Genomic DNA, 13,611 nt, shown 5'->3' on the forward strand with positions numbered 1-13,611 from the left:
AATTTTTTACAGTAAATTACCTCGTGTTCAATATGGTAGGCTCTTGGATTAGATCCCTTGGACTTGGCCCCCTGGACTGGGCCCCTTGGACTAGGCCCCTTGGATTAGATCTCTTGGACTAGGCCCCTAGATCTACGTTCCATGGAGCAGACCTCAAGGACAAGGTCCATTGAATAAGATTCCTTGGACTAAGCTCCTTGGACTGGGCCCCTTGGACTAGGCCCCTTCGACTAGGCCCCCTGGACTGGGCCCGTTGGACTAGGCGCCGAGGGGAGAAGGGTAAATATTCAAAATCACATTAAGCTTTATACGATTCGAATCATTACGGGCAAAATGTACAAACACGAGTGTTCAGTCGCCTTCACTCGGTGAAGATGAGCTGTCCATTAGGGGAAAAATTACCCATGTACACCACATTGCATACCTTTGGGCGTACGACGCAGCATTTGAAACCAAAAAAAAAAAAACAACAACCTTCAGACGTCCGTGAACTCTATCCATTGTTCGATATTTTTATTTCCGGTTCGCTACTGGCCTTCGGAGCTATTCTATTTTCCCTTGCCACGTGTCGCTTTCCGTCGCCCCGGGCCCTTCTTTCCACCCTCGAACGGATCGTCATCGTTGTCCTCCGACCCCGCCTTGCCCGTCCGTTTCGCCTGCTGGTCCCATTCTTGCTTCAGCTCTTGCAGCATGGCCGGCGTTAGCAGTCCCTGTGCGAGCAACCGCTCGGTCAGCCGACCGCGCGTACCACCCGACCCGGTACCCGCCTCCCGATAGTACTTGCTCTTCTTCTGCCGCATCACGAACGAGTCTTCGTCCGGTGTGTTGGTAGAGACGGCTGTTTCGGAATTTTTCAAAAGCTTCGTAATTTGAAATACGCCCTGCTGAATGATGTCGTCCAGCTCGCGCTGAATGTCGCGCACGAGCTTCTCGTCCGGGAACAGGTCCGGGAAGCGGTAGCTTAACCACAGGTACAGATCCAACACGTCGAACACCGCTTCCAGGTGCACGAGGTCGATAATGGTGCGCGGTAGCTGGAACGGCCAACCACACTGGTTGCACAGCCAATCGAACGTCACCGGCTCGTTACGACTGTACCGACGGGCGTACTTCAGGAACATGGAGCACACGAAGGGCATGTTGCGGTTGATTGGCGCACAGCAGAAAATGTACCGTGCTCTCAGTGGCAGCGGTACGTGTTGGATTGTTTCGGCCAGGAACTTAAAGTCCTCGGTGTTGCACATAAAGTACAGCGAGTCGTCCACCGTGCTAAGGGACACGAATATCTCCATCAAGTTGCTGAGCGTGGCGTTCGGGAGGTGGTAAGCGTACAGCTCGATCATGTCCGCAGTCGGATGCAACCCTGCCTGCGACAGTGGATCCGGCGTTTGGGCCAGAATACCTTTCAGCGTTGGTAAATCCTCCGCCTTGAATGTGGTCACGTATCCCTCCTCCCACTTCATCCCGTACCGACCGGCTCGGCCAGCGATTTGAAGCGCCGCCGATACGGAAATGGTGTCCATCTCCTTCTCGCCCTTCTGGTTCATGGTCGGTTTGATCATCGAGTAGAATATTACGCGCCGTATGCTTAGGTTCAGTCCCATGCCGATGGCGTCCGTCGCCACCAGCACCTTGCAGCTGTTGTTGGGATCGTTAAACTTGGCCGCCTGTGCCAGCTTCGTCCCGGGTGGAAGACCGCCGTAAATAACGGCCACCTCCTTTCCGCGCGCTTCAATCTCTCGCGACACGGCGTAAATGTCGTTCTTGCTGAAGCACACAATACAATCGCCCGGCAGCACGTTGTCCAGCGTTTGCAGTGCTTGATCCTCGATGTGAAGGGGCGTGAGCCGTTTGTAGTTGCGTACCTCGAGCGATTCGTGTGTCGTTTCGCACAGCTTCTGCAGCAAGTCGGCCGTACCCGGTTCACCGCACACGTGAATCTCTTCCGCCATCAGCCCTAGGAAAGCTCTCGTCCACGCCCACCCTCGACCAACGTCTTTCAGCAGCTGTATTTCATCGATTACTGCTACTTCATCTGGAAGGAGGCAAAAAGAAATGGTTCATTTGCCCCCAAACCATGCTAACCATACAGTTGCTCAATTACTCACAGGGCTGATTGATGGAGGTCATCTCTACCGTGCAAGCCACGTGCGCGGACGGTTTGCCCTCCGGGTTGGCAAATTTGCGCTCCTCGCCCGTCACCAAATCGCAGGGCGTTCCACGCTGATTGCTCTTGTTGTACACCTCGCTGGCCAGCAGCTTCAGCGGTCCACAGTACACACCCGATTTGGCGGTGAGAAACCGCTCCATCGCGTGGTACGTTTTGCCCGAGTTGGTTGGACCCGAGTGGAAAATCACCTTCCGGTTCATGCCGCGCGCGTTCGGATACCAGTTGGCCGGTTGCCGAAGGTCAGATATTTTCTTCAAATCATCCATACACTCGAGGTGTGGGAAAATTTGCTTTACGTGGCGCAGGAAGTACGGAAAGATGTCATCCACGTGTCCCGCGCCCTGCAGTATGTCGCTGAGCACCACATGCAGATCGGCCGGTAGTGCGTCCGTTTCGAGACAGTACTTCCGAAAGCTGATAAATGCTTGCTGTTGTAGATTCGCTGCAAATTGTTGTGGGAATGTGAGTTAGAATTAAGCGCCATCAAAGAGGCACATTACTTACAGTCGATGCCATTTTCCAGGCAGAGAAACTTTATTTCTTTCCGATTGCTGAACTTTAGTATCACTTTCAACATTTCCGCCTTATCCAGCACACCCGTCAGCTCGGCCCCAACATTGATATCGTCCGGGCTGGGCCGTATCGGAATCGGTGTAAACAGTCGACTATCATCTTTCTTCCCTCGGTACGATTGTGCAGCAGTGGTGATGTCGCCCGGAACCAATATTCGTCGCCGAACGCCTATCGTTGGGCGCGATGCAACTTGAACCGATTTTAACACCGTTCGACAGCATCGTGTCCACCTGTGGCCATTTACCAGCATTTTGTGCAACCTGTGCCGCAGTATTGTGTAATCGGTCCAGCCCTCGGAAGCCGGTACTAATGATTGCGCCTGCACGGCAAGCAACACTTTCGCGTAGTGCGGTGTTCACTTTGTTTTGATGTTGCACGTGTGCTGACAGCCAGAACTGTCAAAATGCACGCACACACACTCGTGCGCGTAGCACCTTGCACAATGGTACGTGTTTGTTTACATTCTTATTTAGTTAAAAAAAGCCACAAAACACTCGACTTATGAAGGTGAAATAGAAATGAAAAATTTTCTAATAAATCTTGACGATGGAATCGATCGCTCTTTTGTCTCACGCTCATTGAGAGGTAAATTAAAGAGCACATCCCAAATTACCCAACCCATCCAACCCAGCTGTCAAACTCAAGGGCACACACATATGCATTCCTTCGCTCGCGGAATCGCCAGCTCCTGTGAATCATAACAAAACAAATGCAAACACAATAAGCTGGCTGTGAAAAGAAGCGAAGACGGTGTAGAGCGCGTTTCACAAGTTTTTCATTATTAATTAGTTACTTATTTAAAGCTTCTGTTAAAATCCTTATTTATTCCGTGCACACGCGTGTGTTTGTTGTGAGCTGGCGTGAGCCGTTTTTCCGTTATTCCGTCGTGCCCATCGCAATAACTTACTATGGGTCTGTTTGGCAAATCACAGGACCGTAACCCGAAAGATATGGTAAGCAACGTAGAGCCCGTGGTGGTGGTGATCGGAAAGCTAGCACAATATGTAATTGCCACCCCTTCTACACAGGTCCAGGAATGGACGTCCAAGCTGCGCAAAGAATCGTTCGCGCTCGACCGACAGATACGGTCCATCCAGCGGGAGGAGGACAAAATTAAACGGTCACTCAAAGAGGCGGCCAAAAAGAACGACAAGGAGGTGTGCACCATCCTCGCGAAAGAGCTCATCCGGTCGCGGAAAGCGGTCAACAAGATCTACACCAGCAAAGCGCACATCAACTCGGTGCAGCTGCAGATGAAGAACCAGCTGGCAACGGTGCGGGTGGCCGGTTCGCTCGCCAAATCGACCGAGGTGATGCAGGCGATGCAGGCGCTCGTGAAGCTGCCGGAGGTGGCCGGTACGATGCGCGAGCTGTCCAAGGAGATGATGAAGGCCGGCATCATCGAGGAGATGATCGACGAAACGATGGAGTCGTTCGAGGACGTCGAGGAGATGGAGGAGGAAGCGCAAAAGGAGGTCGAACATGTGCTGTGGGAGGTAACGGCGGGCAAGCTCGGGGAGGCACCGGCCGCACCGATCGCCACCCCATCGACAGAGGGACCGTCGACGTCGCGCGCCGAAGAGCAGGAGGAGGAGGACGAGGAGGACGATATGAAGGAGATGCAGAACCGGCTGCAGGCACTGCGGTCGTGAACCTCCTGCTCTGCTCGCTCCCACTCCCCATACTCCCAGGTGCTTAGCATACCCTCACACCAACACCACTTAACAACCGTGCACGTCAGTCACGATTCGTCCCCCGTTCATTTTCCCTCCCACACACGCAAAAGATGAAAGCGTTAAAGTATAAAACAGTGCATCCTGCAAGGAATTTCTTCCCAGATTATGAATGTTAATAAACTAAAGCATAACTTAACTTACCTGCCATCCGGTGATGCATACACTTTCCGGTAACTTTCATCCGGCGACCGCCAAAAACCATTTCCCCTGGTTCGCTTTCCAGTCGCTTTGCTTCGGTTGTGGATTTTTCGTTTTATTACCGCAACAAATGCCATCAAATACTTATGTATGTGTGTTTCTTTTTATTTTCCTTTTTTTTCTTCCATCCGCTGTTTTCGTTTGTTTTTCTGTATGAGTGGGGGAGTGGTTCTTTCTGATTTGATTTTCCTTGTTAAAGCCGCAAATTTGTTGCTCCAACCGTTCATTGTTCTGCCTTTCTCCTCCATTGTATACTAATCCGTTCCTGCGCTCTACCTCACACGTGCTTGAACCGTGGATCAGTTGCCATCTCCTGTTAGTTCGATCTGGTTAAAATGCCTATCCTTTCCGCCGCGTGCCGTGACCATCCTATCTGCCCGTCTCCTCTTATTGCTTAACGTATATCCGGTCGGCGGCTCGCCCCGAATTCTACCAGCTCCTAGATACCTTTCAAAACCAAACCAAAACAAGCTAACGAAACGTATCTAAATGAACGAAACGAATGCACACGCGCGTGACACGCGTTCGATGATGCTGGATTAAAAGTGCGGTGCCGTCCGGTGGACCCTCCGGCACCGATTTGCCCTCGTAATTAAATATATGTTCCGTATGTATATAGGTACGTATAGATGTATGTATAATGCATATATCATAGTCACACGACCACACTTATGCTACACGTATGCTGGAAGGCAGCAGCAAAGCTTCCTCCAAGTTGCAGCGCGTTTGCGGGGGGGAAAAAAGGTAGCTCCTTTTGTAGCCTTTTTCCACGATCTAAACTAGTGTGAAAAAAGCAACAAAAAATAATTGTTTTCCCGTTTTTTTTCGTTGCAGTAATGTTGTATGCTAGTAGCGCTGTTTTGCATCAATTTTTAAACCACCCGACTTTCACATGCAATTTTGATTTTAAACGCACAACGTACTTTGTCCGGGGTTTTTTTTTTTCAACCCCATTTCCCGTGTTAATCCCGCCCTTTGGGGAACGGGTTCCTGTGCAACCCGTTCTTCTAATTCTAATGCTTTGCAAAAGAGAACACAACAACACAGATCCTGATGAAACCTATTGCCTATCTTGCCGCACCCTAAATATACACACCGTGCAGGAAAAGAGCATTCACATAATCGCGCACCGAAAACCGAAATATGGGGGGGGTGGGAAAACCAACACAAAAACCCCGATCTGTCTCGCGATCAATACGTATCCTAATAATTCATCACAATGTTCACGCGCGTTCGATTTCCCACCTTGTCTCTCTCCATCATCCGGAACCGTTTCTACCAAGTCAAGCTACCTGTTTCCCTAGTCAGCATCCTCTATCTATCCGGGTTCGCTACCTTTGTTCATTATTACTTATTACCCGCCGGATGATGTATTTTTGCATTCTGTTACAACTAGGCGATAGGCGGTTCTATGAGTTCATATCAGTCATTATTGTTGTTTGCAATAAAATCGGACACGCGACTTTGGCGATGATCCACGTTCCTTCCTCGTCGTCACAACACACAACGTTTGGCCTGCTAGTGGAATTGCACATATTGGTAGTTTAAAAAATGTAAACCATCATCCCTCCCGTGCACAGACTCGCGAAGAAGAAAGAATCGAACCGGGAAAAAAAAGCATGTCGGAAGAGTATTTTGTGCAGCTGGCAGCATGTACAAAACGGGTACGGGAAATGCAATCAAACGCACCGATGTGCGGCGTTCAAACCAAAGCTGATATTCTATCGGTGCCGCCCGTGTGTAGTGGTAAAAAAGGGCTGAAACCCAACCAAGAACTATGCACGGCGTTTGCTACTCTTAGCAAACCGATCGAACGTCGTCCGTTTCTACTGCCGCACATTCGTTACGATGCGGCACGTGTTTAAAAGAGCATGTACAATCCACAATCGCCAAGTGTCCAAAACGCTCTCGTATCGTTGCCACGGTCGCTTCCTTGCTCCGACTATCATTACTATAATTATTGGTAGTTTAGTTAATTATTAGCATTATTGTTGTAAACCAAGCGCGGCGAACCGTTTATCTTCGCCGACCACGTTCCTAGTCTCAGACTCTGTACTGCTTCCGGTGGCTCGCAGAGGGCCAATGGTGCTAATCCCATCCTTGTAAAGTCCAACGCTTTTCATCACTTGCTCGTATGGTTTGTGGCTGTTTTGTAATGTACTTTGCCGAGCCGTATCGGAGCCGAATGGACCGAATTCAGCGGGGCACCATACCAATACGTTACGACCACCTGCTTGCATGCCTCCCGTGGGGTTGGATATACGTAGACATGATGATTATATACAACTATCAGGGTGTTGGCTCTGCTTACGCTTAGTCTTCGGTTCCTTCGGATGTTCTATCGACGAGCGTCGTGGGTTTCCTAACGTTACTAATGCACTTGCGACGGCAAGACCTGCCGATTGACCAGGAGGAGAATGCTGAAGGCCGCCTACAATGAGAGACAGGAATCGTTACTAGCTGCCGTTCGGAACCATCGAGCGATCCATCTACGTACCCGTTGGCAGCCGGACTAGAAGCGAAAGAACTGCCGCCCTGTTGCCTTCGCATGGCTCCAGCGCGATCGGACTGGGTGAGTCCTGTGGGGGAAAGCAGCAGGCGAACGTTAGCAGGAATTATTGTAACGAAAGTAGGGAGCAGAAACAACCTACCTTTTTACGTTTCCGGGGCGCAGCGGTAATATTTTCTACCGCTGGCGATAGCTCGTTGTACTCTCTACTTTCTATCTCGACCAAAACCTGCAATTGAAGAGAGGCAAGTGTGTTAGCTCCATCGGTAGCTTCCGTCGAGTCGTCCGTCGATTGCTAACCTGCGAAAACGGTCTCGACGCCATCTGTTCCATTTCTACAAACAGTCGCTGACGGCGCCGGAACATGTCGTAGTGTTGCTTGATTTTCCACAGGATGGCCGCCAGCACGAGGAGTAACAGAAAACATCTGCAAGGCAGAAGAAAAGGGGACGCTTAATTAGTTCCACTTCCCACGAAGCAAACACGCGCGAACCCCACGAGACTTACGTTGAGAAGGTGATGAAGAACTGCTGTAAGTTCAGCTTCGGATACTGCGAGAACGCAATCTGTATCCAGAGCGGTGGCTGAAAGTCGTACACGTACACGTAGAACGTGGTCAGCGTCACGTTGTCCTCGATCCCGAACTGATGCTCCGCCTTGGAGAATCGGTACCGAAAGGTGGAACAGTTGACGGCGGAAAACAGTGGCTTCTCGATGCCGCCCGCCGTCCGGATGGTAATGTTCATCCGGGCCGCCACACTGCACGTGATGGTAAAGTCCGCATCGATGTCCGGCTTGACGGGCGAGTTGCGGAAGTTGATCTGGGTAAAGTGGCGGTCTTCCTTCTTCGACAGGTTGAACGTAAACTGATAGTCGATCGTCAGATCGTAGTAGCACGAACCGCGGCTCGGGTCACCATGGTAATGGTTGGTGGCGTCACACTTTTCGCAATGATCGCCCGCCAGCCCTTTGGTGCTGCAAAAGCACTTGCCCGTTTCGCTGTGACAGTACTGGGCCTGCCCGTTGCATTCACACTTCTGGCAGATGCCCCCGTTCACCGGGTTGCCCCAGTAGCCCGGCTTGCACTTGTCGCAGTTCGGGCCCACCGTTAGATCGTTGCAAGGTTGCTTGCACGTCTTCGCATCGGGACAGGTGCTGTGCCCGTTGCACTGGCAGCTGGGACAGTGCGTAAAGTGCCACCGCTGGGCCGGACATTCGGACTCCTCGTGGGCTCCACTGTCCCCGCCCGGCAAACACTTGCCCAGCCCGGTCATGGAACCATCGTCACACCAACCGCAGGCCGGATCGTCCCGGCACTGGGCGCAGGTGCGGTAGAAGCCGCACTGGCTCTTGCCGCTGCTGGCCGCCCGACATTTGCTCGATCCCGTCGTCCACTCGCGACACTGCCCGTACGGGAAGCTGGCCGTGTACGCATTCTTGTCCACGCACCGCTGTTCGTTCTGGCACCAGATGCACTCTTCCTGCGTACAATTGCCGCACGACGTAAGGCCCGAGCACGCCGGCGGACACGCATCGTTCAGCGCATCGCCCGACTTGTTCCGACTGTACTGGCACTTGCTATGCTCGTAGTCCCAATGGCATACGCTCACAGCCGTGCAAGCGTGACATCCGTGCAGCTGCGCGCACACGTGCTCATCGTTGTCCGGACAATCCTTCAGCGCTTTGGTGGGATAGAAATCGGCCCGAAACGTGTACGACACGTCTGGACACTTCTCCTTCACGCAGATACCCTTCCCGTTGCCGATGCCGCAAAACATGCACCCGTACGCGGTCGAAACGCAACCCTGGCAGGTCGTCAGCTGGCTGCACAGCTCGTAATCCATCAGCTCCTGCTGTGTCATCACCAGTCGGCTCTTCTTCGGGCACACCTCCAACCCGTCCTGATCGCGATCGAACAGCCGGTCGCGCTGCACGGCCGCCACCGGCATACACTTGCTCCTCTGAATGTCCCACACACACTTTACACCCGGGCGCGTATTCAGACACTGGTCCGTGCGGTTAAACGCTTGACATTCGCCCGGTGTAAACTTGAGCATATCGTTTATCATCTGCCCATCGAACCCACCGTAGATGTAAAGCGACTTTTCGAAGACGGCCGCCGAGTGTCCAAACCGTGCCAGGTCCGCGTACAGATCGCCCGGCATCGGTTGCGTGTGCCACGAGTCGCACAGCACGTCGTACACCATCAGATCGCGGGAGTAGCACTTCGCCCCGAAGCTATGCGACGTGTCGTTGTGCGTATTGCCACCGAACACCATCATCAGGCCAGGCGTCAGAAAGTTGGCCGTGTGCAGGAACCGCGCCGTCGGTGCTGTTTCCAGCAACGTCCACAGCCGCTCGTGCGGTTCGTAGCTGAACAGCTTGTTGCTCAGCAGCTGCGAGCTGTCACTCTCCGACACGATGCCACCGTACACGTAGATCCGTTCCCGCAGTGGATCGTACGCGGCCGAGTGGCCGTAGCCACCCTTCACCGGGTAGCCCCGCGTAGGCACGATCTTCCACTCGCGCGTCCCAAAGTTAAACTCCTGCACCGTGTTAAGGTACCCGAACTGGGGCGAATGGCCAAAAATGACCACCATCTTCTGTGAACTGCCACCACCGGACAGTACCTTCTTCCCCGCTCCACCGACCTGATCGTAGTTGGTCACGATCGTCGCAGTATGGCCGGCGGAACGCAGTGGACCACACATCTCGTACGTTTCGTTGCACTGTTCCGACTTGACGGTGATGTTCTCCCAAATCTTTGCACTCACATCGAACGCCCACAGCTCGCCGCACACACCCTTGCCCTCGATCACCCCGCCGTACATGAAAATCTTGTCGCCGAAGATGACCGTCGACGCGCCGTACCGAAGTTCCGGCACCGGTTTGCTCTCTGTATGGGCCGTTTCCCATACCTTCCCGTTGAAATCGTACATGTACAGCAGTGCTTCCGCCTTACCGTAGCTCTCGCCCGCAATCACGTACAGCGTGTCGTGGAAGACGGCCGCCCCGTGCGATGCACTGCCCGGCGGCGTGAAGCCCTCCGTCTCCCCGGCATCGATCGCCGTCCAGTGCCCGTGTGCGATCGTCTGCGAGCAATCGTTCCCCGTATACCCGGCACTGCAGATACACCGTTGCTGCTTCTCGTTGCACACGCCGCGTCCCAGATGGGCGGAACAATAGTTGGGGCACCGTGGAATATTGCAGGCCGCTCCGGTAAATCCCGTATTGCAGCTGCACTCTCCATTCCAGCACTCTCCATTGCCGGAACAGTTCAGGGACGTATCGTTCGTTGGGCATGCGTTCACCTGGTAGGAAATGTTGAACCCCGACATATTGTACGCATCGTCGCTGAAGAAGTGCAGCAGGGCTGAGCCGGAGTGGGCAAACACCTCCGGTATTCGGCGGATGGTGAAGTTCTTCCGATACATCAGCCCGCTAAACACGGCCAGCAGCGGTGACTCGACCGAATCACCATCGTAAACGTACAGATGGTCCCAGCCACATTCGGTCGCAAACTCTTCCAGATGGAGCCGTATCACCGAGGGTTGCGAGGGGCTGGTCGATACCCTGTCGGTGATGCTGTTGTGTTCGCGCGCATCGATCAACCAGCTACATTTGACACCGATCGAGTAGTTGCCCAGTCCGTCGTGGATGCTGCCGGATGGATCCGTCAATCTGGAAAGGAAATCAGCCATTTAGTAAACTATTGATGGCCAACATCTTTACATTATAGGTATGAACTATATAATTTTAAGCATTTCTCAGTTAAAAATGACCATTTTGCTAGGAAGGTTCAATCATCAGTTCGCCATCGCCTACTGCCTAGTGATATCATTGCCTCGTTTTTTGGGTACATTTTCTTGGTATCTTACATCTTCGCTCGCCATAATACGCATAGCCTACTTGGCGTCTGGCGCTTCCAAATTTGCTCCCATAAAAACACATCACAAGATAAAGACCATGGACAGCGAGACCGAGACCTCTTGCGCCCGGACGGTCTGTGTTTGTGTGTGGGGTTAACCATGGCCACCAACCCACCACCAACCATTCAGCGTAATTAACGTCCCGCGGGAAGATAAGAAGCGATCCAGTGCACCAAATTGCTAGAGTAGAAATACGGAGCAAACAAAAAACAGTATCTCCCAGATACGCACAAGACGGATGGGTGGTATGAAAAACACAGATCAACCTAATTTACTCTTTGGGGCTAATTTTTTTATTTTGCGATCCGCCACGACCAATATGGGGATTATGGGTGTCTTTCGAAAAAGGGGGTTTTTGTTTTGCTCGCTGTTTTTTTTTTTGTGTGGGGGGTGCTTTTCGTTGCTTGAAATGGAATGAAAAAAGATGAGTCAAACAAAGCCCGAACACGGAACGAGAGTGGATGCGGTTGCTTTTATTGCAACAATACAGTTTTTTTGTTAAAAATTGTGTATCGATGTTTATTTATAACTTCTACCAGAATGTAGAGATTATATGCTATCATCTTGCTTCACGCTTCATTTCACAACAGCTGTTCGTTAGCCATGTGTGTGTGTGTGTGTACACACACAACGGCAAATGGACGAAAACTACTATTTACGCATCAATACTTGGCAAGCATTTGATTGGATTCACCCACGGCCGTTTCTTTCCTTAGTTTTCCTCGCTTTTCCAGCGCCAACTTTAATCTGATTACAGAATATCGGGCCAAACTTGGCTTGGTTGGATCAAGCCAGCTGCTTTCGGGCTTTCAGTACAATGTTGGATGGTTTCTAGCCCCCGGTGCAAGGGACAAGCGAGCGTTTCAAATGCAGGTCACTGGGACGGCACTTGGGACGGCGTAGCGTGCCCCGTATGCACGGTGTATCGGTTCTTGCTCGTCGTCGTTTCTTCTTCCTTGTCTTCCTCCTTTCTCTCTCTCTCTAGTAAACAGGTTTCGAATGACGACACTTACCTAACCTTACCACCGCAGAATTGGCACTCGGACCCTTGCCAGCCGTCCGGGCAGAGACAGGTTCCGTTTTTGCAGACACCACCGTTCATGCACCGTACTTCGGTGCATCGGTCGCCGGGACTGGTCACACCGGCCACCCCTTGGCTCGACACGCCGGTAGGCCCAAAATGGCATGATAAAGCTAACAGCACCACCAGCGAAAGACGACACAGATCCATGGCACGGCCACCCGCCACCACCACGGATGGTGGCGGCAGTGGTGGGCCACATTTTCTTCGGTACTTGGATTTGTGCAGCAGATAAACAAACATTTGCAGATATTCGAGCGGCATTCCGCTTCGATGCGCTTCCGGAAGACCACTCCACTTTCGAACAGCGAATCACCCGATACGGGCTAGTTTACGCTGCAGGCGCAGCAGAACTGTGCACCACCTTAACACTGGTACGGCTAGACACACACACACACACACACACGTAGCACACAGACACACAGTGTGTTCGGCAGCACCCTGCGGCAACGGTGCCTTCGATTATCCCGTTCCACTAAAGACGACAGTGCTCCGGATGTGCTCGATGGCCTTTGCACTGCCTTTGCGAAAACAAATAACACACAACGGTGTACGACAACAAAGTAGGCTGTGATGCTGCCAGAACGGTTTTCGGGAGGCTTCCTACTGTCCAAAAACAAAAAGGAAAAAAAACACTCGTAACGATGCACACCGTCGATTCACAAACGCACTATTGCAGCGGACGACCCACCAGCAGACGGTGGTCCAGGAGGAAGACGGTCCTCCTCTCGCCGCCGTCGCTGTCCTACTTGCTACCCCACCGAACGGGAACACACACACGCGTTCGCGTACACATACGGGCGGGTGGCAGGCAGATGATGGAGGTTGGCCAGCCGGAAGGTTCACGGTGGGAATGCAGCAAATCTTCTCCGTCGCGACTCACTTTCCTTTCGCTAGCGCCATTGCACCACACAACAACGAACCGTGTCACGAACAGTGTCACATTCTGCACAGGCAGAAAGCTGGCTGGCTAACTCGCACACAGCTGTAGCGCAATGGTGCCACCAGGCACGTACCAGCAACCCCAAGTCGTCCTGTCTTGCAACAAATTATGAACGGTTTCGAACGGCGCTTTTTCCCGTAGTTCTGCGGACGAATCTCGAGTTTAACCCAACTATTGCAGCCAGTAGTAGCCTGACGGAAGCGATTTCCTCCTATCTTTTCACTGCTTTCTTTCTTCGGTGTGACTTTTTCTTTGCTTCTCCACTGTCACAGCTTGTGTTGGTTGTGTTGTTTGATGTTTTTATTTACGTATTGTACTTCGATGGTGCTGGAACGGACAGGTGTATGACATTTTGTGTAATAAATTTACCTAAACATTGAGGTTTTATGGAGCAACAATATAGTTCTTGCGATTGTGATAAGAGTTTACTAGTTTAAATGACCGTAATTGAACAAAAATGAAATGGTTTTGT

At 52.0% G+C, this 13,611-nt stretch overlaps 3 protein-coding genes across 3 annotated transcripts; 1 reads left to right on the top strand and 2 right to left on the bottom strand.

Moving 5' to 3' along the window:
• Window positions 1–483: 483 nt before the first annotated feature.
• Window positions 484–3,119, bottom strand: LOC118508001 (ATP-dependent RNA helicase SUV3 homolog, mitochondrial). The gene is made up of 3 exons (XM_036047374.1): window positions 2,675–3,119; window positions 2,109–2,612; window positions 484–2,035 (listed from the first exon to the last, which is right to left on the bottom strand). The coding sequence occupies exons 1-3, from the start codon at window positions 2,991–2,993 to the stop codon at window positions 549–551; spliced, it is 2,310 nt and encodes a 769-aa protein (XP_035903267.1). The 5' UTR covers window positions 2,994–3,119; the 3' UTR covers window positions 484–548.
• Window positions 3,120–3,164: 45 nt separating this feature from the next.
• On the top strand, window positions 3,165–4,619 carry LOC118508011 (charged multivesicular body protein 3). The gene is made up of 2 exons (XM_036047395.1): window positions 3,165–3,696; window positions 3,772–4,619. The coding sequence occupies exons 1-2, from the start codon at window positions 3,652–3,654 to the stop codon at window positions 4,393–4,395; spliced, it is 669 nt and encodes a 222-aa protein (XP_035903288.1). The 5' UTR covers window positions 3,165–3,651; the 3' UTR covers window positions 4,396–4,619.
• Window positions 4,620–4,766: 147 nt separating this feature from the next.
• Window positions 4,767–13,475, bottom strand: LOC118507997 (attractin). Its single transcript, XM_036047368.1, has 6 exons — window positions 12,129–13,475; window positions 7,694–10,867; window positions 7,487–7,613; window positions 7,329–7,415; window positions 7,175–7,256; window positions 4,767–7,108 (listed from the first exon to the last, which is right to left on the bottom strand). Exons 1-6 carry the CDS (start codon window positions 12,458–12,460, stop codon window positions 6,954–6,956), a joined length of 3,957 nt encoding a protein of 1,318 aa, XP_035903261.1. The 5' UTR covers window positions 12,461–13,475; the 3' UTR covers window positions 4,767–6,953.
• Between the last annotated feature and the right edge of the window lie 136 nt (window positions 13,476–13,611).

The sequence above is a fragment of the Anopheles stephensi genome, chromosome 2 (assembly GCF_013141755.1).
Source record: "Anopheles stephensi strain Indian chromosome 2, UCI_ANSTEP_V1.0, whole genome shotgun sequence".
Classification (NCBI taxonomy): domain Eukaryota; kingdom Metazoa; phylum Arthropoda; class Insecta; order Diptera; family Culicidae; genus Anopheles; species Anopheles stephensi.

Excerpts from the sequence above, each read along its gene's own strand:
- LOC118508001 (XM_036047374.1), bottom strand. The coding sequence starts at position 2,993 with ATGCTGGTAAATGGCCACAGGTGGACACGATGCTGTCGAACGGTGTTA. Across the intron at positions 2,613-2,674 it reads CCTGGAAAATGGCATCGACT|CGAATCTACAACAGCAAGCA; the intron begins GTAAGTAATGTG and ends AACAATTTGCAG. Across the intron at positions 2,036-2,108 it reads GACCTCCATCAATCAGCCCT|ATGAAGTAGCAGTAATCGAT; the intron begins GTGAGTAATTGA and ends GCCTCCTTCCAG.
- LOC118508011 (XM_036047395.1), top strand. The coding sequence starts at position 3,652 with ATGGGTCTGTTTGGCAAATCACAGGACCGTAACCCGAAAGATATG. Across the intron at positions 3,697-3,771 it reads ACCGTAACCCGAAAGATATG|GTCCAGGAATGGACGTCCAA; the intron begins GTAAGCAACGTA and ends CCTTCTACACAG.
- LOC118507997 (XM_036047368.1), bottom strand. The coding sequence starts at position 12,460 with ATGCCGCTCGAATATCTGCAAATGTTTGTTTATCTGCTGCACAAATCC. Across the intron at positions 7,416-7,486 it reads CGTCGAGACCGTTTTCGCAG|GTTTTGGTCGAGATAGAAAG; the intron begins GTTAGCAATCGA and ends CTTCAATTGCAG. Across the intron at positions 7,257-7,328 it reads CGCCCCGGAAACGTAAAAAG|GACTCACCCAGTCCGATCGC; the intron begins GTAGGTTGTTTC and ends TTTCCCCCACAG.